General features: G+C 37.0%; 3 protein-coding genes across 3 annotated transcripts in view; all 3 read left to right on the forward strand.

Moving 5' to 3' along the window:
• Positions 1-580, forward strand: part of LOC107586014 (glucose-fructose oxidoreductase domain-containing protein 2-like) — a gene marked incomplete at its 5' end in the record, with an annotated part of 1,489 nt that extends 909 nt beyond the window's left edge. The window contains one exon of the mRNA XM_016273227.1: positions 1-580. This exon is cut by the window's left edge and continues 909 nt beyond it.
• A 1,377-nt stretch (positions 581-1,957) lies between these two features.
• Positions 1,958-8,046, forward strand: LOC107585959 (reticulocyte-binding protein 2 homolog a). The gene is made up of 4 exons (XM_016273152.1): positions 1,958-2,307; positions 3,688-3,770; positions 4,255-4,693; positions 7,242-8,046. Exons 1-4 carry the CDS (start codon positions 2,085-2,087, stop codon positions 7,619-7,621), a joined length of 1,125 nt encoding a protein of 374 aa, XP_016128638.1. The 5' UTR covers positions 1,958-2,084; the 3' UTR covers positions 7,622-8,046.
• Positions 8,047-17,468: 9,422 nt separating this feature from the next.
• Positions 17,469-25,039, forward strand: vrk3 (VRK serine/threonine kinase 3). The gene is made up of 15 exons (XM_016273258.1): positions 17,469-18,209; positions 19,107-19,205; positions 19,607-19,708; positions 19,939-20,034; positions 20,186-20,320; positions 20,491-20,546; positions 20,631-20,697; positions 20,792-20,873; positions 21,716-21,818; positions 21,929-22,021; positions 22,107-22,239; positions 22,326-22,446; positions 24,141-24,199; positions 24,281-24,417; positions 24,651-25,039. The coding sequence occupies exons 1-15, from the start codon at positions 18,047-18,049 to the stop codon at positions 24,660-24,662; spliced, it is 1,458 nt and encodes a 485-aa protein (XP_016128744.1). The 5' UTR covers positions 17,469-18,046; the 3' UTR covers positions 24,663-25,039.
• Positions 25,040-25,271: the final 232 nt, after the last annotated feature.

The raw sequence follows: 25,271 nt of genomic DNA on the forward strand, positions 1-25,271 counted from the left end.
GGCCTCCAGGAATGGGGTTGGAAACCACTGATTTAGATAATAACAAAGTTTATGCATACTATCTGAAACTATAGGAATTGTGGTTTCAGGGTTGTTTTGTTGCTTATTTACTGTAACAAAAAAGATGTGCAAAGCTTAGCTGTGAAAAACTTATTTCTGTGCTTTTCCTATTTTTATGTGATCTTTTGAGTTTAAATTTGAGTCACAGGGTTTAAATGGGAGCCTCTTAAGTTTTCATATTTTATTTTGAGCAGTGAAGATAAGCTTGTGCTCTGCTGAGTATTTTTTCCTGTATGTGTGTGAGAGAGCGCTTTACAGCACTGATAAACTTATTATGCTGGACACTAGATATCATTTACTGTAATATACCTGTTGTGACTTATTCCCTGATGTCCAGTGCATTGGACATGTTAACGGTTCTACTAAGCTGCACAAAGTTTCTTGAATTATATTTTTTATTGCTGAATTGGTGTCTGTGCACGGTTTAAGAGAGAGTGGTGGGTTGATGTGTGGATGGTGTTTTTATTATTTGTTATGAGTTAAAAATAAATATTTAACTTAATTTAATTAAATGTTTTTAAATCCCTACTGAACATATTTACCTTGTTTTGTCCTCTTTTTTTTTTTTTTTTTAGATGTGGCTTTGACATGAATATCTGCTGGTATTCTAAAGGGGGCGCTAAAGGGTCGCCCCCAGTTTTGATAATCCCGGGTTGCTATGGTCACGCAGGTTTGTTTACGCATTAAACTCGTGGCCACGAGAAAAAGATGTGTTCCCTCAACAGAAGAAGTCGAGGCCTCGACAAAACTAAGTGAACCGAACATGTCAGCTTACCGGCACCGTAGCACAGCATGTGTGTAAGACTCGAAAAACTCGTGGCCACGAGAAAAAGATGTGTTCCCTCAACAGAAGAAGTCGAGGCCTCGACAAAACTAAGTGAACCGAACATGTCAGCTTACCGGCACCGTAGCACAGCATGTGTGTAAGACTCGAATACAAATGTGAAGTAATAATTCTTATAAATAACTCGAATAAATCTTTCAGTAAGTAAAACTGGCTGTGTCTGTAGTATTAAAGACTACACAGCATTATTATATAAACTTTAAATTAATTTTTAAATGATTATTATTTTAAATTATAGTCCCTGGATTAGTAGGGTACTCTTGTAATAAAGTAATGTTAACGTTAGCGGTGGTATCAGACAGATTTTAAGTATCAATTCTGCTTAAAAAGATGCAGTCTAATCCGGTTTATATTAAGTTTACGGACCTGTTGCTACAGCCCTATTCGCACGGGGTTAGTATTACCTGGTGACCTCCAGTCATTTGTAATAATTGCGGAGGTTGTCTGTGATCTTAATCCCGTGCGAATCGGCCATGTCTGTAATTTGTAAAGTAAAAATGCCCCCGCAAATGCCCTGCCATATTTCGCCGAACACCGAGGTCCTGTGATAATATGTGCGAATCGGCATCTCTGTGATTTGCTACGACAGCAACTCCGGGGTGAGCTTCGAAGAACCAAACAATCAAAGATTTAAAAAATAACAAATCTAAGAGGATTCTGAAGATATGTGAAGCTTATACATGTACAGTTTAATTAAATGTTTTGTATTGAAGATTCAATAAACTTCAAAACAAAAATATTTGAATTCTAAACAAACCAAACAACTTTCTTATGAACTTAGTATTTATATGACGTGTATAAACACTACAGCCTTGATTAGTTCAGTCACAGACAATTCAGTAAACAGTAAATTAACATTATTATTATTATTACAACGAAACAGGCAACAAAGTTAACAAAGACACTAGCCTCAAGACAGTAACTCAAAACAGACATAGCCTACAATTTAATACTGTAGACGAAATGGTACACCCTACTAAAAGACAAACAATATGTCGAATGCTGCATATGTATACAAAAAACCGATAAAGTATTGTGTCCCCCTCACATTTTTTCTCAGTGCCTGGTAGTGATCAAAGCATCAGAACCAATGCGCATGCGCCAGAATTGAACGCAGAGAAGGTTACCCTCTAGAATACGCCGATCAGACAGTCAGTATTCAAAGTCGACTTGCTCGAAAATGGCGGCACGAAAGCGAAGTATAGTCTGGTCATTTTTCCAAGCTGAAGATGACAGAAGAGTGTTGTGTCTTCTCTGTATGAAGACGGTTTTGTATTTTGGTCACACGACAAACATGCTTCGCCATTTACGAACGAAACACCCCTCTGATTTTTCCTCGTTGGACAAAAGGAAGCCCGCGACAGATGCGGTAACCAAACGCAACGACAGTGGTTGCGTGGAAGGTATGAAACGTTCAGTGATTGCATTGTAACGTTAGTGTTTACCATCATGTACAGTGTCACGAGGTGTACACCGATGCGTCTATTAGACAGCTGGCTGGTTATGGATCTTAGAAATGATACCGGACATATGTTTTCCTTTGATTTGTGATGTTTCCCCTCCATTTTGGCCTGTGCACGTGCTTAAAATTCACCGCATGCGAGTCCAAAGCCGATACAAAGGCGCTTTATCGTTCAAAACAGCGCTCGTTGTGACTGTGAGATTCAGTATCGACTCCTCCGTAAGAACGGGTTCGTTTTACAGAGTCTTTAGTCTTAGTGATGAGAGTTTCGCTTAGGCCAGGGTTTTGGGTGGATGTCGCAACGACGCCATGTTGTTTTCGTCAAACAATTGTCTATTGCGTCGCCCATTTATAGAAGGCTAATTTTGCGTGTTTGATAGGGTCTCAAACGAATTTCCCCGACTGGAGTCGATTCGATTCGACTCGTTCAGTCAAACGAATGAATCTTTTGAATCGTGTCGCTGATTTGGATCAGCAATATACGGTGCTCTGACAGCAAGAGCCTCCCCGCCCCCTCCTGTCCACAATACACTGGACAGAAAACCTTCAACCGTTACGACCCCGTTCTGTATGAAGTATCAAATCGTATTTTGCATACGAACGATCTATGATTAGTGAATTGTACATAATGTCTGTGGTTTTCTAAAATCTGAATTGTATCGAACTGTATTTGATCCGAATTTGTCACGTGATGCACCACATGATGTCACATCCCCGGATCGGCGCGATTTTTCAAAAATTCTAAAACTAGCGGGTCATTAAGCTAAGATTATTTTTTGCTATGCCTGGTTTAATTTTACCTAAGTTATAACACGTATAGAAATAGACAGAGAGGAATAGAAACGGTTATGACATGCAGCACCTGTTGATCATGTCAGTAGTGCGCAGCTTCCAAATTCATTGCTTTTGTTGCTTAGCAACATTTTGTTCTGTCATAATGTAACGTTAGCGGAAGGCCGCTTCATTAATTTATTATTGTGTACCTCAGAAGGCCAATTTGTATTTTTAAACAACGCGTTATACATTTAGCATCTTCTGTTGAACTTACTCCCTCATTTGTTTTATTTTTTTGTTTACCTTTAGCTTGGCATAACATTTTTTACTATCCCATTGACTTTTAGTAATACATATTACTTTAAATGCAGGTTATTACAAATGTTATTTTGTGTGGTTTATTGTCTGTAATTCAGTCTGTCGTCATGCACTCTTCAAACAAGGAACACGCATTTAAAGAGAGTGTCACATGTTCAGTTAAAGTGCCTTTAGCCATGTAAAAAATATTCTGTGCATTTAATTTTTTTTATTTTTTTTCTCCATCAAGTTACAGTATTGATGGATGAGCAGCAGGTAGAGGTGGAGTCCGTGGGTGAAGATGGTGAAATGGATGGAGCCATCAAAGGGATCCTCCGTGCTGCGGCAGGGGAAGGGACAACTGTTAACGTTAGCGGAAGGCCGCTTCATTAATTTATTATTGTGTACCTCAGAAGGCCAATTTGTATTTTTAAACAACGCGTCTTCTGTTGAACTTACTCCCTCATTTGTTTTATTTTTTTGTTTACCTTTAGCTTGGCATAACATTTTTTACTATCCCATTGACTTTTAGTAATACATATTACTTTAAATGCAGGTTATTACAAATGTTATTTTGTGTGGTTTATTGTCTGTAATTCAGTCTGTCGTCATGCACTCTTCAAACAAGGAACACGCATTTAAAGAGAGTGTCACATGTTCAGTTAAAGTGCCTTTAGCCATGTAAAAAATATTCTGTGCATTTAATTTTTTCCTCCCTTTTTTTCTCCATCAAGTTACAGTATTGATGGATGAGCAGCAGGTAGAGGTGGAGTCCGTGGGTGAAGATGGTGAAATGGATGGAGCCATCAAAGGGATCCTCCGTGCTGCGGCAGGGGAAGGGACAACTGAAGCGGAGGTGGCTGAGGAGGAAGGTGAGGGGCCTGTTGATGAAGGGGATGGGAAAGAGATACAAGAGGATGACAACCCAGCTAATACTCGCAAGTGGAGCTCCGTGTGGGTGCACTATCGAAAGCTTGGCCAGGAGCCGCGAGCCCTGTGCTTGCTCTGCATGGAGAAGATCCAGCACCGGAGTAGCACAAGTAACCTTATCAGACATCTACAGCATAAGCATCCCAATGAGTTCGCACAACTCGAGGATCACCCACAAAAGCGGCCTAACAAACGCAAATCTGAAGATCCAAGCCGCCTTGCCTCTCCTCCCACATTAGCAAGTGGGACCCCAACTAGATCACACATTGTGTCGCCAAAGCGCGATGTCCGTACACCTTGCAGTACCAGCCTAGACAGATATGCAGGTATAGTTTGCTTTTACCTCTTCTCAATGTTCTTGTTTTACATTTTGTGTGAAAGGGATGTTGAGCCACTGCTTTTATAGTTATTATATATATATATATATATATATTATATATAATTGTTATTATAGTTAACTAGAACGTAAACTTATAAAAAATAAAAATGTACATTCCTGAAATAAAATGTGTAAAAAACTTAAACATATTTCATTTTAGTTATTGCCTAGGAAAAATTTTTTATTTTCATTTAGTTTAACATGATGCACTAAAGCAGGCTAATTAAAACTGAAATGTATGAAAACTATACAGACATTATACATGCATTATAAAAACAAAGAAATATAAATGCACAAAAATACTAAAACTTTAGTTTTCTTTGTTATTAAAAAAAGTCAAAATATTAATAACACAATGATACTAATAACTAGGGATGCACTGGTACAAAATTTCTCCACCAATGCCAATAGCCAAGCCAACTATACAGAATGAATACCAATTACTACCAATAGTTTGGTTTTCTCAAAGGGGACATAACACACAATTTCACCCAATCTCATGTTGATCTTGAGTACCTATAGAGTAGTATAGCATAGTTCATAGCTCCAAAGAGTCTAGTTTTATCATATTTATAAAAGAAAAATACAGTTTTCCGATTCTCTCCGGAAACAGCCGAGCTCTTGGAGGCATGCCGTGGGAGGAGCCAAAGAGTGACAAGCACTTGCCCGGTTGCCAACAAAACACAGACATTTGATGCAGTTTCACTTACCGTCTGCAGTTCTGAATCATGACTGGGATCTTTTATAGCTGGGACCACTCCATCTTTCAGTATCAAACGATGTGCAAATACAGCGTCGAACTGGGCCTTGTTTATAAAATGTTCCTCAACAAACACACTTGTGAAACTCCGTTGCTGCCCCGGAAAAACAAACTGCATCCACTGTTTACATAATGCTGGGTTCTTTAGGAAGCTGAACAAGGTTATCTTTCCCTTACAACCAAAAACACACTTCTTTGGAGACATTCTTCTCGAGTGAGTCACTTTCAGTGCAGCCGAATGAAGCGCGTTGATGGGCTCTCGCTCTGGTGGATGCGTGCGTGGGCGTGTTCTTCCGGGAGAAATGCCCATATAAGGAGTTCCACCCTTCATTACGACACGAAAAGCCAAGCTTGAAAAAAAACTCTCTGAAACTTGTACAAAACCGGAAGGAGTATATTTGACACAGAAATACTCCGTTCTACATTCATATCGTTTTTTTGAAACTTTGGCCATGTTTAGCATGAGAATCCAACTCTTTTAACTGTGTAAATAACTCAACATGCATGAAATAGCATTAGACCTCCCCTTTAAGGGGGAAAAAAATCTATTCCTGCTAATGCTGTAAACTATACAAGGAACCCTACAATTTGGTACATTATCAAAATATTAGAGGTTAAAATTTACAACAGAGCCCATTATATTCAACTGCTTTTTATTTTAAAATATGAATCTCACTGAACTGAAATGAAACTAAAATGTTTGTATACAACTCAATTGCACATAAGGTAGATTTATTCAAAGTAAGTATGTTCAAACATGTATATATAATTAACAGTAAATAAGATCCCCATTTTTTGTAGCTAACCAACGAACTGAACACTAGATAACTCCTGAGTTAAATGCAACATTAAAGGGGTCATCGGATGCCCATTTTCCACTATTTGATATGATTCTTTAGGGTCTTATTGAAAAGTCTATAACATACTTTGGTTAAAATTTCTCAATGTTAGTGAAAAACAGCACCCCTTTTACCCTGTCAAAAACAGCTCTGTTCATAGCGAGCCGTTTCCTTGAATGTCCCTTTAAATGCTGGCCCGCCCCTCTGTTCCGTGGGGTGACGCGCTGTTCTCATGAGGCTGTAAACTTTAGCCACATTCATCGTGAAACTTGCTAAGTAGCCCATTATTAGGAAAGGTGATTTGCAAAGATTCATTAAAAAAAAACCTTATACTCACTTCTTCTGTAGATGAGGCTGGATCACGAATGATTTGCGTGAACATAGATGCATTTAGGTAGATCGGGGGCACATTCCCTTCAAAAACAAAAGTAATCCACTGCGTCTTCAGTGGCTCAGATGTCGGGAGTAAATGCTGACTGCAATGTTCGTTATTACATCCAACAACAAAGCACCTCAATCGCTTAGTCGGAGACATTCTTGTCTACTCCTGCTCTGGCATCAAAACAATGGCGGACTGTCTACCGCTCAGTCAGGGCGGGTCAATGGGTAAAACACCAGTGTCAATCAACAATCAGGGGAGTGGCCTGGGTCTGCGTGACGTCACGCAGCCAAGAATCTGAGATCGGCTTGATTTGAGAAATGGGTTATCATTTATTGGGATTTAAAAAAAAAAAAAAAAAAAAAAAACACTGGGTGGATTTTTATCATTATAGGGTGGTTGTGTACACACACTGCCAACACACAAAGCTCCTTGTGGTTGTTTTTTGATTACGCTTCCGTGCCTATATTAAAGGCTTTAATATTTTTTTTGTACTATTTTTTTTTTTGTCCCTTAGGTGCTAAGTGGTCTGAAAGTGTGCGTATATTGGAAAGAGAACGGGAGCTGACAGAGGCGTTGAGGCGTGTCCAGCAGGAAGAGGGGCGGAGCATACAGCTGCAGAAGGAGCTACTGCAGCAGTTCCGTGAAATGGATGCTGAGCGCCGAGTGCTTCAGAACCAGAAATGTGAACAAGAGCAGGAGCACGCAAGATTGCGGAAGGAAAAAGAAGAGCTCCAGAGGGAGAAGAATGAACTCCAGAGAGAAAAAGAGGAGCTGCAGAAGGAGAGAGAGGAGATTCAGAAAGAAAAGGAGGAGCTGGAGAAGCAGAAACAAGAACTGGACTCTTGGAAAAATTCTCATGCGCAGGGACAGACCTCTGGATTTTACAATTGTTGATATACTTCAGTATGTCTGTTTCACAAGGAAACAAGGATTTCCTTTTTATGGAAATAGTTATTTCTTTACCCTTTTTATTTTTACAAGATTGATTTGGATTGGGGGGATGGGGTTGTGGGGGAAATGCCAGGGATGTTGTATTTTGTTTAGCTAAATGAAAGTTTACCTGAACCTAACGGGATTTCAAACACGTACATGCATGCGAATTATAGATTACCTGCCGTTAAAATAGAGATTCGTAATAAGGCCTTTCATGTCAGATATCTAGAAAATCAGTTTCATTGAATCTACTCACGCTGTACATATATATATATATATATGAGTGTTAACACAAAAAAAGTTCATGTTCATTCCAGAATTGACCAGTGTGTGAATGTATTCAAGTGATTTTGTACATTTCTGCACTGGGAATAAAAAGAAAACTTTCAGCAAAAGTGTTTTCTCAGTCATTTGTGTTATTCCTGCCCTAGAGTTGATAACCTATCACGTTGTCTCACTATTTTATTTTTTAAGTCGACAGTATTGGTTAATGAAAAAGGCTGGCAAGATGGCTACAGCGTTAATATTTATTGTGAAGAGAAATTTAAATGAACTGACATGGTTTTTACTCTCATTTGCATACTTTCATAACCCTGTTTTGTACATTTGACATTTTGGAGAAAACAGGGTTTCCGTGGGGTTTTAAAAAGTCTAAAATTTAGTTTTATGAAATTTAAGGCCTTAAAAAGTCTTACATTGCACAAGAAAATCTTAATTATGATTTCAAGAGGTCTTAAATTTGGGGACGGTAAAACCAGAATTGCGATATGCTGAATGTGACGAATAAACTTGCACGCAGGGCTGGCCCTTGTGTTTTGGGGGCCCTAAGCAGATTTTCAAAAGGGGCTCCCATACCTACGGTTTCACCTAACCACCCGCATCCCATCCCAATGTACACTGACACCTAATTGTAAAGATTTACCAATTTGTTTTCCTCAATATATTTATCTTTCAAGATATAGATAGGAAAATATATTTGGGTAGTTGACAAATATCCAGTAAAAAACTTTTTTTTGTAAAACACTATTCCTGGTCCTTCAACTAATTAAAGTTGTCCGTGGAGTTTAAAAAGGATATAGTGTCACACCGGAGGACATAGTTTTCAGTGACATAATGTATCAAGTTCATATGCTTTTAGAAATATATGGATGAAAAAATGATTGCCAATTACTAAAATAGACACTTGTAAAATTATGCCTGAGGCATAAAAGTTTACAAAAAAATTTTTTTTATAAAAGTTGTAATTTATTGAACATTGAGACAGTCACACCATAGGACAATTTTGAGATTTAGCACAAAACTGTAAAAAAAATCTAATAACAAAGCAGTTTTTATAACAATGGGTCCATGTAAGACAAAGGCATCTTAAATGATGACAATATTATTTACATTTTTTATATTGTGTGACACTGAAAATGCAATGTCATGTCAACAACCCATTTAAGCAAACTTTTAAAACTAAAGAGTTTAAAATTTAAAGATTAAAGAGTTCAACGATTACTTAAGAGAAATGTATCAAAATTCAGTGAGATTAATGCTTAAAGCAAAAACACCTGGTTATGAAAATTGCATTAGAGAACAGTATAATAATAATAATAGAAGAATAATTAATTTTCTGGGCTGGCATGACAGTCCAGATTAAAATGCAAAAACAATAAAATATATATATATATATAACACATGTGGAAACAGATTTAAGCAACATTAAATTGAAGGCAAAAATCTGAGAAGAGATGGTGTTCACAAGAATGAGACTAGACACGATTTTTACACTATTTTAAGAAATCTTCAATGATGAAAAACATGCCTGGAAAAACAGTCTGCAGGTGCATTGAAATGTTTTAACTAGTCTTGCAATAAATGCCATCTTAGTTCTGCGTTCGGAGTATGAATTATTATATGCAATAACAGAATACTCAAGCACTGTAAAAGATTTTGCCACAAACTCAACTGACTGACTTCTCTTCTGTATGTCACGAGTCTCAGACCTATAGAATTGTACTTGCAGGCTATGAGTTTTTAGAATGTTTGACCTCCTATCTGAACTTTTTTCCACAAATTGATCATAGAAAAAAAGAAACCTTGACCTCCTATCTGAACTTTTTTCCACAAATTGATCATAGAAAAAAAAGAACAGTTCTTTCTTAAGGCCCGTTCACACCAAGCACGATAACTATAAAGATAACGATATAGTTCTAAAAATCGTTCTCAATATTAAAGAACAGAATAGTTCACACCACAGCTATAACGATAACGATACAGAGGAACGATATGGTTGTGATCACTTTCAAAACGATTTTTTTCCCAGCTGATGAACGATAAAACACTGACAGCCAATCAGAATCCATCCTGCTGTAACGAGCTCAAGAATTTAAAGCGGCAGACGCGCGTGCGCTTAGAATAAACAGACGATATCGTTCGCTGGTGTGGATGCTAATATCGTTATCTTAGTTATCGTTATAGTTATCGTTCTTGGTGTGAACGGGGCTTTAGTCTTATTAAGTGCAACCATAATCAAAGTAGGCTACTCTCTCAATATTCCAATCAAAGCGCAAACAGAAACCAACATTTTCTTCAAGCATGATACAGAGCTAAGAGATGGTTATAACTACACATCCTATTATAGTGTGCATACTAATTACAGCCTAGATATTGTATGCTGCCAAATTCGCATGCATCAGGGAGCCGCAGCCGCTCTCAAACTGAAATTGCGTTTGAATGCGCGCACGCATCCTTTTTAGTTTCGCTTTCGATTTCGCGATCGGGCCCGGAGGTGCTGAGCGCCATTGCATTCTACAAGATTTGTCAGACACTTACAGTGCGTGTCCACGAACGTTTTTAATTAATTCCTATGGAAGTTCAGCTTCAGAGAATGCTCCAGCTCAGCTCTGCTGTTGCCATCTCCACCATCATCTTGCCTTACTCTAGTGATTGCTGACTGAACTCCTGACACGGGGCCCCTGGTGGCCACGGGGGCCCTATGCAGCCGCATATTTCGCTTATTAGGTAGGGCCCGCCTCTTGCCCGCACTGGCTGCATGTTCAAAGTCCGGTGCTGCACTGCTTCGTGTTCTGCCGTTACCGGAGAAATAGTTATAGGTCTGCCAAAAGCGTCACCTGCTGGCAGAGAATGAATGTGCATTTTCAATAAAACTGTTGTTTTGTTTCGATTTCAGACAAATGCAAAAATCGACCCATGTTTTTACCCTGCAAACACGCAGAGCTTTAAATATGAACTGGTAGATCGATAAGAAGACAATGCATTTAAAAAATCTAAACAGTATAGGGGTGTGCGATATGTATGGTTTGCGACAAAATTGTTTTAAGGATGTGCGAGTATATCGCGAAAAGCAAACAAAACACACCTACAGAGTGCACGCATACATTACGTGAAGAAGTCTTGGTAGTTTAGACTAGTGCGTGTGTGCATTTAGAGTGCGTTCTTTCACTGCATGATTCAGTCTATTAAAATGCATTTAGAATTATCACATAATTCAAGATATGGGGCAGAAAAGTTATATATTTATATAATATAGTTATTTTTTGGCGTTTTTTTATGCCTTTTATTTAGATAGGACAGTAGGTTGACAGGATGTGAAGTGGGTGTGAGAGAGGGGGGTGGGCTCGGGAAAGGTGAGCAAGTGGGACTTGAACTCGGGACGCCCGAAGCACAATCGAGCAACATGTCGGCGCGCTGCCCACGAGGCCATTGGCGCCGACGTCATGCCATATAGTTAATATCACACGTAGAGTGACAGTTTTTTTCTCCAAAAGTCAGCATGATTACAAATGTGATATTTATTTTATACAACAGTTCAATAAACAAGAAGTTAATATTAAGAGACTTACGTTTTAGACACCATATTAACCTGTTTTTGCTCTATTTCTCCAACAAAAATAATTCCAAACACAGCCACAGCGCTGTTTTGCATTTCTGAGTAACAGGATGTGTTTCGTTCCTGAATGAATCAACCGTTTAAATGATTCGGTTCAATCGCAATTAATCACTTACTAACAGTGACTTGCTGCCACCTACTGGCAGTTTTAATTTCACATTTAAGGTACCTTTTCATTTTTTAAATAATTTCAAACATCAGTTTTCAATGTTTTATGTTTAAAATATCAAAACATTATTTATGCATTTGTAACTGCATGGAAAAGTATTCCATGTCCCTCAGAGCTGTATTAAACAGTGTGTAAATGCATCTAAATGCCACTTCTAATGTAGCTAAAGATTTAAGATAAATTTTGTTCATACTGATTTCATTTGCTTGGTAACAGACCAAATGCAAGAATTTGACTCAAAAGATGGTACATACTTTTAGAAAAAATGGCTTAAAGGTAAAAATGCCCATAAAACTTGTTGGAAATTATTAATTTCTATCACTCCTGTGAACTGACCACACCAAATATGAAGAATATCAAAAAATTAAAGAGTCAGCTGTCCACGGTAGTCCTTAAGATATCAGCACAGTAACACACTCAGCAAAATATTATCTAATTATCGTTATTGATAAAATCCCAGAAAATTATTGAGATATCATTTTTGTTAATATCGCACACCTCTAATTCATGTTATTTAATTGATATAATAATTTATTGATATTAATTGTTTAAATTAATATAATAATTAATACTTTTGACTCATCCATTTTCTTAAAAGTGGTTCAAAGGCTGAAATGTAACGTTTATCATTTTACAAAACTTTTTGTTTTTGTGAAAACTTGTATCTGAACTGTAAATTATGCTTTTCACAGTAATTTTACAGTTTAATATGGTACTATAGATATTGCCCTACCCCGCTCATATGATATTAATTTTATTTGTGCAGGTCTTAAAAAGTTTTAAATTTGAGCTTAAAAATCCTGCAGAAACCCTGGAAAAATGTGAACCTCCAAAATTGTTTTATTTTATTTTATTTTTGTATATATTTTTTTCAGTTTAGCATCAAGAAGTTATCAATTTTCAAAATCGATGAGACCAGATTTTCCATTACCAAATGGGCCATTCCAGGATGACAATTTTCAACTCAGTTTTTAAGTTTTACCATAACATTTTTTCATCATGAAAATGGCCACATAAACTGGCATGGTGTTTAAAAAAAACGAAATAGTTTAGCATCTCAGAGGATATGGCAGCAAAGTAGGTGAAATGATGGAAAGGCTGAAAACACAAAGATCAAGGTAGATAGAGAGAAAAAAAATAGGATTTAAAGGATAGTTCACCCACAAATACAAATTCTGTCATTTCAATTTCTTGCTTGCTTGCTTGTCACCAGAGCTGTTTGGTTTCCAGTAATCTTCAAAAATCTATTATGTTCAGCAAAAGAAAGTCTTAAGCCACACATTAATATAGGAATTAAGAAATTCTTACTTTTCTGTCATTTAATCAGAAGCCATAACGTATGAAGAAATATGCAGGCAATTGTATACATTGCTCGTCTTGCACATGCTGTAAAAACGGTAAACAATGCATTCTGGGTAGAGGATTGTTACCCGACCCGAGCCCGACGGGTCGCGAAATACTCTCGGGTCAGGGTCGGGTTTGGGTTCATGTTTAATGAATAGCTTCGGGTTCGGGTCGGGCTCGGGTTTATATCTAAGCTAAAACTATATGCAGTAGACTACGCTGCTTTCATAGACGTACTTGCACACGACAACACAGCACGGAATCTTTTATTAGTAAAATAGATTCGACAGGCTACTGACTCGCAACGTTATATTTATCTGCAATGAGGGGGTAAAATCGCTGTTTTTGAAGTAACTAGGCCTCATTACTTGTAGAGAGAGACGCGCAGACGCAGGTTCACACACGCAACTTTCAGCTCTCTTTCTCTCTCTATCTCTCTCTCTCTCTCGCTAATTCAAATAAATTATATAATTAATTAATTCAAATAAATGCGATCTTACCGCACTGCATCTCTGTGTCTGATTTAAAGCAGGCCGAATGATAACGAGCCTTAACTGAGGAAAATTTGCACGATGGAAGAATTATCGTCTTGTATACAACCATTCAAAAACTCGGCAGAATTTATGTGACCGCTGCACCTGATGTTCATAAACATTCATAACTGGTACGTGCTTTTTTTTTGCCTTGTGAACTGGCCGAGCCTTAATGATTCTGTTTCTTTACATGTATTTGTTTATTGACCGTTGCATGCAATCGTGAAAACAGCATTAAAGGGGTGATGCGATTTAATTTTTTCCTTTCTCTTTGGACTGTTACAAGCTCTTGGTGCATAAAGAAGATCTGTAAATTTGCAAAGACTAAAGTCTCAAATCCAAAGAGATATTCTTTATAAAAGTTAAGAGTCAGCCACACCTACCTAAAACAGCTCGTTCTAACACGCCCCCACATATCTACATCACGATGTGGGAAGATTTGCATAACGCCGCCCAAATGTTCACGCAAAGAAAGAAGGCGTAACTTTTATTCTCGCTGTAGTATTGTTGTTGCCGCCGCCGCCATGTCGTGAAGGCACTGTGTGATTCGTTGTGAAAGCGAAACTACTTTGTTTGGTCTTCCAAAAGAGGACGATATCCGCTTCGTCATGCCTGGAGCTGATCTGTGTTGGTTGCTGAGGAAATACAACAACTTTGCGCTGTTGAGTCCAGCCCGGGGTCGTCACATGTGGTTGCCGCAAGCCCACCGGATGCTCCTTCGTCAAATCCGCTGGCCGCGCCGTTCTCAAGCCCGCTGCCTCTGCTCACTCTAGCCCCCGGCCTCTGCTCACTCCTGTATTTTATATATTTAAAGCGAGTTTTTTTGGGCAGTGTAGAGTAGGGCTTGTTGTTTGTCAGTTCTCCGATCACAAATGCAGACATGGTTTTATGTTTACACGGTGTGATGCAACGCAACGTGTAAAAAGACAGTATAAGTCATTATAATCCATAATTATGTCCCCACTGTATGCAACGAATGCCTCGTTTATAAATTATAATGGGTTTTCATGTTTTTGAATCATCGCTCCGGCCTGACAGGGCATCATCACAGTATGTGAGGGGCGTAACATTTCTGTCTCACGCTTGAGGTATTCGGCCAATCACAACGCACTGGATAGCTGGCCAATCACAGCACACCTCGCTTTTCAGAACGATGAGCTTTGTAAAAATCGACGAGTTTCAGAAAGGCGGGGCATAGAGGAGAAACACTAATGTACAGTATGTGGAAAATAATGTTTTTTTTACCTTAAACTGCATAAACACATTTCATTACACCAAATAATGTTCTTTTTAGCAACATCACATATGACCCCTTTAAAGCACGTGCAGACCTCTAATTCTGGGCCTTGGATATAGTACATTTTGCAACTCTATTACGAATTTAATAATGGAAGCTGCAACAAAATATATGCCACAAAGAATTGCGGGACAGAAAAAAAAAATATTCCATAGTGGAAAGAAGAGTGCAGTAAAGCAATAAAAGAAAGAAATAAGGCATTTAAATAACTTAGGAAAAATATGAATATAAGTAATTTGGTGGAATACAAGAAAGCAAGAGCTAACACAAGAAGAATAATTAAGAATGCCAAGAGAGAAGGTTGGAGAGAATTTTGTTCTACCATTGGAAAAGATACTCCTATGGATAAAATATGGAACATGTTAAGAAATATGAGTGGGAAAGGGAAAAGGTCAACTCAAATACCAATTTTAATTGAAGAGGATACAGTGGCAGTAACATATATAAACAAAGCAAACATTTTGGGTAAGGTTTTAGAAAAAGCACATAGAATAGAATTGGGAGAAGAATATGAATTAAGAAGAAGAAATATTTTGAAAAAGAGAAATAGTAATAATAATTGTATGGATTCAGAGTTTACTATCACAGAACTGAAAACAGCACTACAAAAATGTACCAATACTGCTCCTGGGTGTGACAGGATAAGTTATATAATAATAAAGCATCTGTCAGATAGTGTATTATTAATGATACTTAAGTTATATAATAAAATATGGGTAGAAGGAATACTTCCAAAGATATGGAATCAAGCTGTAGTAATTCCTATTGTAAAACCAGGTAAAAATCCAACAAACCCAGGAAGTTATCGACCAATTGCTTTAACTTCAAACTTATGTAAATTAATGGAAAATATAATAGTTCATAGATTATCTTATGAGTTAGATAAGAAGGGTAAATTATGTAAATATCAGTGTGGATTTAGAGGTAAAAGATCAACAATGGATGCATTAATAAAGTCAGTAACAAAATAGAGAAGGCAATAAAAATGAAAGAAATTATGACAGTAGTATATTTTGATATAGAAAAAGCGTATGACACAATATGGAGAGAAGGGCTGTTAATTAAAGCATCAAGGATAGGAATAGATGGTAAAATGTATAATTTGTTATCTCAGTTTTTATTACGAACATTTATAGTACAAGTAGGAGCGTGTCAGTCATCAGTTTTTAAGGCAGAAAATGGTATTCCACAAGGGAGTGTAATAAGTCCAATACTTTTTAACATTATGATTAATTATATTTTTGACAATTTAGGATATGGTGTGGGATGTGCGTTATATGTTGATAATGGTGCTATTTGGAAAAGAGGTCGAAATGTATCCCAAGTGATTTCAAGTATGCCATCAGCTATTAAAAAGGTGGGAAAATGGAGTATAGAATGGAGTTTTAAAATGTCAACAAATAAATAATGTTATATGTTGCTCAGTAGGAAAAAAATAAGTTTCTAAAGATATTGAACTACTATTATATGGAAAACCTTTAGAACAAGTAAAGGTTTTTAAGTATCTAGGAATTTGGTTAGATGGGAGATATACCTGGAAAAAACATGTTGAGGAAATAGATAAAAAAAAGCAGGAGGATTTTAAATGTGATGAGGGCAATAGCTGGAAAAGAATGGGGTGCTGAAAAAGAATCAATGTTAACAATATATCAAGCTTTGATAAGATCTATAATAGATTACGGATGCATGATTTATGGCTCAGCATCAGAAACAGTATTAAGGAGTCTAGATAGGATACAGTATAGAGCTCTTAGAATATGCTTAGGAGCAACTAAAACAACACCAGTAAATGCGTTATTAGTAGAGGCAAATGAAATGCCATTGAGTTTGAGGAGAGTTAAATTGTCTTTGGTATATTGGTTGTCTTTAAAGAGTAATTCTGGAAAACATATAGCTAAAGATATTTTAAATAATTGCTGGAAATACTCAAATAACAAAGGGAGAGGATATGGATGGAATATAAATCAGTTAGCAGAGAAATATCAGATAACAAATATAGAAGGTAGTGTGTCACCTGTATGGGGAGAGGTGCCAAATTCCTGATGTTAAAATTGATCTAGAGATACTGGATAAGAAAAGAGAATGGCAGGAAATGGGTAGTATTAAGTATAATGTAAATAAGTATATACACTCTCAGAAAAAAAGGTACAACAGCTGTCACTGGGGCGGTACCTTTTCAAAAGGTAAATTTTTGTACCTTTTAGGTACTAATAATTACACTTTAGGTACTAATATGTACCTTTAAGGTACTGTTAGAAAACACTCTCTGTCTTGTTAAGGTTCCAGATATGCCTCACCCCTCCTTTTTTTCCCCTCAAAGAAGCGTAAGTGGTAGAAATAGAAAAGAAGAGGTTATAATAACTAGACTTGGACACTGGATTGAACGCGTCACTGTTCATAACTGGAGTACATAAGACTGGTCTATGTGGGAACTGTGGGGAGAAAGAAACAGTGAAGCATGTAATATATAATTGTACAAGGTATGATGAAGAAAGAAAGGAACTAATATCATATTTAAACAAAAAAGGTAAATAAGGATTTGAATACTTATTAGGCTATGAGTTTAACAGAGACAGAGAAGGATACAGGATATTAATAAAATACATATATACTACTGGGTTAAGTGAAAGGATTTAAATATAGAATGCGGATGCTCTATTCTATTCTGGATCTTCAGGAGACCACGGATTTAGTCTGGAGGAGCTGAACACGCAGCGCCAGGTGGAGCCTGGGGAGAAGGAATGGGATGGAGCATCGAATAATTATTTAAGTAGGAATAGTTGTGTATATACGTGTGTAAGAACAGGAAAAGCAAAAACAAGGAATACATTGATCATAAATCAACCATGACTGCATAACAGCAAAAGTAGGTGGCGATATGCACACAGGATGTGACACGCCAAAAAACGGAAGAAGAAGAAGAATTCTGGGCCTTGTCACCTGGCGTAATAGGTCAGCTGCAAATGATCACGTGACTTGTGTCCGTTACAGCGCTTCGGTCGCAACAGTCCGTGGGACGTCTGTAGGAGGCTGATTCCGCAGTCACAACATTTGGAAACATCGTTGGAGGAGCTTTCCTTCTGGTCCTGACTCTCAGAACTTTTTGCCGAGGGGCATTTCCACCCAGCCCGTCTAATTCGCCATCACAATGCTGAACTTCTGTCCTCAGTGTGGCTCAAAGGTACAGCCTGGTTTCAGATTCTGTCCGTCCTGTGGTGGGAGACTGCCTGAAGACCTACCAGAAGCTGTAGCTTCACAGCCACCCGAACCACATCCAAACTCCGTGCTTTCAACTGTGAGCGCCATGGAAGGTAAATACAGGCTTTAGTTCAACCAGTTATTTTAATTAGATTGATCCGAAAAGTTAGTCTACAGGTCGTTTTGTTTGAGAGTCCTAATCAAAGGAGCAGATCAAGATGATAAATGCTTTAATTGTCTTCATCATGAATACTTAAGTACATTACTACAACTGTTTAGTGTACAAAATGTTTGCTGGTTTCATATCTACAATGATTAGATAACCATTTATTGGTTCATAGGTAACGTAACGTTAAATTTAGGTGATGGCATGGTCCAGTTTTCATTATTGACTTGTCATTTAGTTGGAGACTGTTAATCTCCCTACTCAGTCCCAGCTGTAGCAGCTTTCAAAATGGACTTAATATAATATCAGCATTTAACTCACTGATTGAATATGTAGTAGCTATGCAGTGCATCGTTGTGGTATTGGTTACCCAGACATAAACCAGTCATATTTGTTTAAAATAATCTGAGATAAAATATTTTTGTTCTTCCCGTAAATCCCATGAATGCTCTCAACTGTTTTTAATATTGATAATAATAAGAAATTTTTTTTGAGCACCAAATCAGCATATTAGAATAATTTCTGAAGGATCCTGTGGCTGAAGACTGAAGTATGGTTGCTAAAAATTCAGCTTTACAATCACAGGAATAAATGACATTTTACACAGTACTACGTTTTTATTGTAGTTGTAGTTCATCAATCAAATACAGCCTTGGTGAGCTTTAGAGACTTCTTTCGACAACATGAAAAAAAATCTTCCCACCCCAAACGTTTGAATGGTAGTATGTGCAAAATACTTGTAAATCTGTGTATATGCAATCTGACTGAGCTTTCATTCGGACCTCAGTTGCTTCTTTATAAATGAGTATTGACAAAACCACAGTAAACCACATTCTTTTTGTAGTCGATCCTGCTGGAGACTCCTCACAATCTGCACTGAATCGCCCACCTTTGTTCTCAACACGGCAGAAGACCTTGAGTAGCACAGCCACAGACTCATTAGGTGAGTCTAAGTGTGTTGTGTGTTTCTAGTGTAGAAACAAAGGCTTTGTAGACATGATAGAATTTGTGTGAAAGATGATGGCTAAATTTCAGATCAGAAGTCTTTGCCATCTTCTCGAAAACGAAAAGCATCCCCTCTGGTTAACGAGGAGGAGGAAGAAGTCTGCTATAATAACTCAAATCCCAGGCAGACACACTATAATGTGAAACACTAGACATTATCTTTAAAAAAATAGCATGTTTTATTATAGCTGAAGGTAGTTAGATGCTCCTGTTGTTTTGAATAGACATCAAGAAAGGTTACATTATTACATATAGAAATGTTCTTCTAAATGCAAATCAACAGTGTTCTAACATTGACTGCTGAAGGATTTTATGTGAAAAACCTCTGCTTTGTTTCAGATAAGAAGTCACTGAAATCTCCACGAAAAAGAAAGGCATCCCCCCAGGTTAAAGAACAAGAGGAGGTGAATCAAACTTTTTTGGCTACATTTCAAACTCCAGGTAAGATATTGTGTACTGGGAAACTATATTATCTTCAAATTTAGATGTGTTATCTTTTTTCAGCTATAGATAAAGTAGATTTTCCTGCTCAGTCATATAGTCATATAAATTGCAAATATGACCAAATCATTACAAATGCAATCATTTTTGCACACGTTTACAAATAAATACATATTTAGTAGATTTTTAATAGTTTGTCCTGAAATGTTTTGTGTGCTGCATTATTTCAGATAAGACATCTTCGATGTCACCTCGAAAACAGAAGGCTTCCCCCCAGGTTAAAGATGAGGAGGCGAAGCAAACATCTTCAGTTATTCAAAGCTCATGTAAGATGCACTTTCTAGAGGACAGACTGCTTAATATATATTGAAAAAAAAATGTTTCATGATATCTAAAAGTGATTGCAACACATTTCTTTATTTTGTTTCATACTAAATGGCAAAAATAGCTAAATGTTGTTATTTTGTGGGGTTTTAGTCAAATGCAAAGCCAGGAAGCGAGTGTGCGCTGTTGAGCCTGTCCCAGAGGGTACAGTGGTTTGTGACCAGTCCAGCAAAAAGTGGAAGCTGGTTGAACTTCTGTGGCAAACAGAATTAGATCTGACATATGCAGGTAAGGCGTATGTCAATAACCATCTTACCCTTGATTAATGAGATGAGTGAATGCATCCATCTATGTACTTTAAATCCTTTTATAATTTTTTTTGTCAGATGGTTAAAATAATAATAACAGCAATGCATTAAAGGTGGCTTATGAATCTAAATATTGTCTATCTAATCTAGTCTGCCAGGCAAATCAGCACGCAGACTCAAATGATTGCAAGTACATGTTGCGACTGGTGAGTGCTGTGTTCACACAATGTAGTGTCTGTGTACACGTGTTTGGGAAGAAGGTCTTGATGACTTTGTGTTCTCTTTCTCAGGGGGCTAAAGAGGGACACCTGTTTAATGAGCAGAACTTCCATCTGAGAGCAGCCAAAACTGATGCAGGTCAGTCATTTTAGCACTTGTAATGGATACATAATGACCCAGCTTAGTGCAACTACAGGCTTATAACCACAACTTTCTTTTTCTTTGTCAATAGTGGAGAAATGGTTGAAACTGCACAAATTGGACTTCCTTGGGATTCCATCCTGTGTAGGGTTCGGTCTTCATGAAGCATATAGGTATTGGGTTTATATCCTTATGTTCGGAAACTTTTATAGCCTATTATACACTTCTGTTCAAATGTTTGGAAATAATACTTTTATTCAGCAAATCCTGAAAATATTTCCCCAAATATTAAGCAGCACAGCTGTTTTCAACATTGACAATATGAAATGTTTTTTGAGCACTAAATCAGTATTTTAGAGTGATTTCTGAAGGATTGTGGAGTAATGGCTGCTGAAAATTCAACTTTGCCATCACAGGAATAATTAAAAATATATATAAAACTAGAGAACAGTTTTAAATTCTCATAATATTTTACAATATTACTGTTTTACTGTGTGTGTGTGTGTGTGTATATATAATTTATAATATTTTTTTTTTGATCAAATAAAAGCAGACCTGTTAGTCATAAGAGGCTTTTTTCAAAAGCATTTAAAACATTTTACTGACCTTATAGTTTTGAATGGCAGTGCACATATAATCATAGATGTCAATACACAGTGAGAAAAGCCTCAAGACATTCGAGATGAGACGTTACAATAATTATATTGACATTACAAAAATGGCTTTTGAAGCCAATATATTTTATATTTATCATAGTCTTATAGCCAACAGCAAGTCATTTTGCAATTGGGAAATGGTGGAATGTATTTACATACATTTTTCCACATCTCATCTGTAATAATGTTAGTCTTTGTGATTGTGTACACTGACGTCTTTGATCATTGATTTGCATTTCACTGATTTTCATAATCTTGCATCATGACCACATTTTATGATTGTGTGTAAAGATAAAAACAGTTCAATGAGTTCACTGTGGAATCTAATCATAACCATATTCATATTCACTTCCCTGCAGGTTTTTAGTTTTTCCTAGCATGGGTCAAACTCTACAGACAGTCATGGATGAAGGGAACGATTTTCTATCTGAGAAAGCTGTGCTCCAGCTTGCACTGCGACTAGTGAGTGTGCTATTAAACAACGTTCAGATTTGTTTCTATTTCCCTAGCCATGCCATTCTCTATGAAAAGGATGTATATATATATAGTATGTGTGTGTATGTGTTTTGTAGTTGGATGCACTGGAATTCATCCACGAGAAGGAATATGCCCATGCAGACATCCATGCTGGAAATATTTACATCAACACTAACAGTCACACAGAGGTCAATAAGCATGACCCTTATGAACTGAACATATATACTCTATATATTACTTAAGTATTAAAGCTTTTGTTTGTTCATTTGGTAGGTTTTCTTGTCAGGCTTTGGTCATGCATTTAGGTTTTGCCCTGGTGGAAAGCATGTAGAGTACAGACAGGGTAGCCGCACTGCACACCAGGGTAACATCAACTTTATCAGTGTGGATTCTCACAAGGGAGCTGGTGAGCATCACATGTTCATTGCATTACTTACTTTATCCATGTACGAAAGCAAGTCTAATTTACTATGGTCTATGGGTGTTTTGCAGGCCCCTCTCGTCGTAGTGACCTGCAGTCTCTGGGTTACTGTATGCTGTATTGGATGACAGGCTCACTACCCTGGAGTCAGCTCTCTCAAACAAGCTCGGCCATTGCTGCAGAGAAGGAGAGGTCAGTGAAACCACAAAAACATCTTCATCAGGCATATATTCAAGAGAGACCGGTTGCATAAACTGCTTAAACAAGCCTTACAAGTTAGTCATCACATTTTTTTTTTCAAGACTGGTCACAACTTTAAGTCAGTTACATAAGAAGGTAAATTTGAATCCAGAAAGTAAGACTGATAACCCCTTGGCTAACTGCTATGTGGTCAGACTAGTTCTTGTAACACAGTAACATAACATAATAATAACATAGTGGCTTATCATATACTTACTACCAGGAGTAGTGTGGTATAGTTGTTAAAGCTTAGTGGTGGTAACTGGTAACCTTCAAGAAACAAACCTTTACTGTGAGCAAAATGTTTTGTTGATACTAAGGACCCCTAAATATGATGGACCACCTTGTTAAACTATAAAGGGAACTATATATTTTAAGGCTTGTTAAAGGGGTCATATGATGCTGCTAAAAATAACATTATTTGGTGTAATGAAATGTTTATGCGGTTTAAAGTTCAAAAAAACATTATTTTCCACATACTGTACATTATTGTTTCTCCTCTATGCCCCGCCTTTTTGAAACACGTCGATTTTTACAAAGCTCATCAGTCTGAAAAAGCGAGGTGTGCTCTGATTGGCCAGCTATCCAGTGCGTTGTGATTGGCCGAATACATCAAGCGTGTGACGGAAATGTTACATCCCTCACCATACTGTTGATGCCGTGTCCGGCCGGAGCCACGAGACAAAAACATTAAAACCCATTACAAACGAGGCATTTGTTGCATCCAGTGGAGACATAATTACTGATTATAATGACCTATACTGTCTTTTTATGCGTTGTGTTGCATTGCATCGCGCCGCGTAAACATAAAACTCTGTCTGCATTTGTGATCGGAGAAATGACAGATCTTACAGATCTTCTTTATGCACCAAGAGCTTGTAACACTCCAAAGAGAAAGGAACAATTGAAATCGCATCATATGACCCCTTTAATACTTTGAGTTATTTTTAAAAACTTGAATAATTGGTCTGAATAAAATTTGAATAATAAAGTAAAATTTATTTTAAAATAAAAAAATTATAATATCTGAAAAATTTTAATTGAATACATTAAGATAATAGTTTATAAAACACAGAATTGTAAAAAACTTTTACATTTTACGGGGGTTTTTTTGCAAATTGTCCGTGGACCCCCTAGTACCCCCTTGAGGGTCCTTCTTGGAGTCCAATTTGAAGAGAGCTGAACATAATCTATAAAGGCATTTCTTACAAATAGTTTTTTTTTTTTAAATAAAATATACAAATATTTTTTTCTAATAAAGAATAAATAATTTTTATTTCCACCCTAGCTTGTGTACTGCGTCTATTGCTTACTTTTGAAACTTGCTTTTTGCAGTGCTGCAGATATTGTTGGCTCTTTTATGATAAATTGCTTGTAATGTTCTTGTAATTAATCTTATTGATTAATTAAGAAATGAAGGTTGCTAGCCCATCATGAGCTTTCATTGGCTGAAAGTACATGAACAGATTTTCATTGAAATACAAGCGACTGCTATCTGACTACGTCATCATACCATATGCATTTAGAATCATAAAGGAACATCGCTACTGGATGTAATATTTTCAAGAATTAAAACATACCACTTTTCAGAGGTAAGGCTACAGTTATGTGCTTTTATGTTGAATATGTTTTCTGCCTGCCTACAGGTATATTTCTGATATCACTGGACTTTTGAGTGGCTATTACAAACAGAAGAAAGCTTCAGGTGGGCATGCTTGTTTCTATTCTCACTTCATGTGCTTAGTGCTAGCGAAGATGCGTATGTAATATTTTTTTTGTAATTTAGGTGCATTACAAAAATACCTGTCTAATGTGATGAGCCTGCAGTATACTGAGAAACCAGATTACACACTTCTGAAAGCTGGGCTTCATGAGAGCTTACAGAAGATGGGTGGAAGTCTGAATGAATCACTGAATTTGCAGGTAACACATATTCCAATATTTACGTGACTACTCCTATATATTGTCTGCATATTATAGGTAACATAGTCCTCCAGTTTCATTCTCATGTATTTAATACAAAACTGCAACAGCTAACAAGGTAGCTGTAAAAAAGAAATTGTTCATGTGCAGTTTTTAAGTTGGCAACTTGTATTCATGATCATGCTGACAGTTTGTGAAGTCTCAGTCTCACTTGTTTCTATTTTTATTTACAGGTGAAACCATAATGACAAGAGGTGTGGAATGTGATTGAATGGTTTTATGGAATGTTTAAGAAAGCTTTAATGTTTTACAAGCAACTTTTGTTGCAGTTTTTACAATGATATTGCTGTGTGCGTGTTTTCTCTCATAGGTCGAGTTTTAATCACTGTGATTTATTAGTTGTTGTTTTTTTAAATAAGAAAACAATGTTTATTTGTAAGAGTGACTTTTTATACAACAAATCATTTCTCCCCATTACATTTCATGCAATCAGTGAAGGTAAAGGTTTTGTTGTAGGTTTACACTTTGGGAAAGGGCATGTTCATGTTATAAAGAGAATTATTTTTGGCATTTTTACTTTTTATAAGTTGTATTGTACCTTACTAAAAATAATAAACAACAGTACCCAAAAATGTACTTATCTCAGTTTTTTTAATGATCATTGCTACCGCAAGGGGGCGTCAACGATTCAAACGTTTGTGATTATAACGGAACTCAAATCGCCCGGTGTAGTTTTCTACACGGAACCAAAAGAAAGCATCAATGTTCAATAAGGAGGCGCGAAGACTTTGATGAGCTCGTTTGTGTTTACACTGGTGGACAGTAACAGATAAGTTACACATCATGAATCCACC

Source organism: Sinocyclocheilus grahami, unplaced genomic scaffold (assembly GCF_001515645.1).
Source record: "Sinocyclocheilus grahami isolate Dianchi unplaced genomic scaffold, SAMN03320097.WGS_v1.1 scaffold76.1, whole genome shotgun sequence".
NCBI lineage: Eukaryota > Metazoa > Chordata > Actinopteri > Cypriniformes > Cyprinidae > Sinocyclocheilus > Sinocyclocheilus grahami.

Excerpts from the sequence above, each read along its gene's own strand:
- LOC107585959 (XM_016273152.1), top strand. The coding sequence starts at position 2,085 with ATGGCGGCACGAAAGCGAAGTATAGTCTGGTCATTTTTCCAAGCTGAA. Across the intron at positions 2,308-3,687 it reads CGACAGTGGTTGCGTGGAAG|TTACAGTATTGATGGATGAG; the intron begins GTATGAAACGTT and ends TTCTCCATCAAG. Across the intron at positions 4,694-7,241 it reads CAGCCTAGACAGATATGCAG|GTGCTAAGTGGTCTGAAAGT; the intron begins GTATAGTTTGCT and ends TTTGTCCCTTAG.
- vrk3 (XM_016273258.1), top strand. The coding sequence starts at position 18,047 with ATGCTGAACTTCTGTCCTCAGTGTGGCTCAAAGGTACAGCCTGGTTTC. Across the intron at positions 20,035-20,185 it reads TTCAGTTATTCAAAGCTCAT|TCAAATGCAAAGCCAGGAAG; the intron begins GTAAGATGCACT and ends GTGGGGTTTTAG. Across the intron at positions 21,819-21,928 it reads TCCAGCTTGCACTGCGACTA|TTGGATGCACTGGAATTCAT; the intron begins GTGAGTGTGCTA and ends TGTGTTTTGTAG.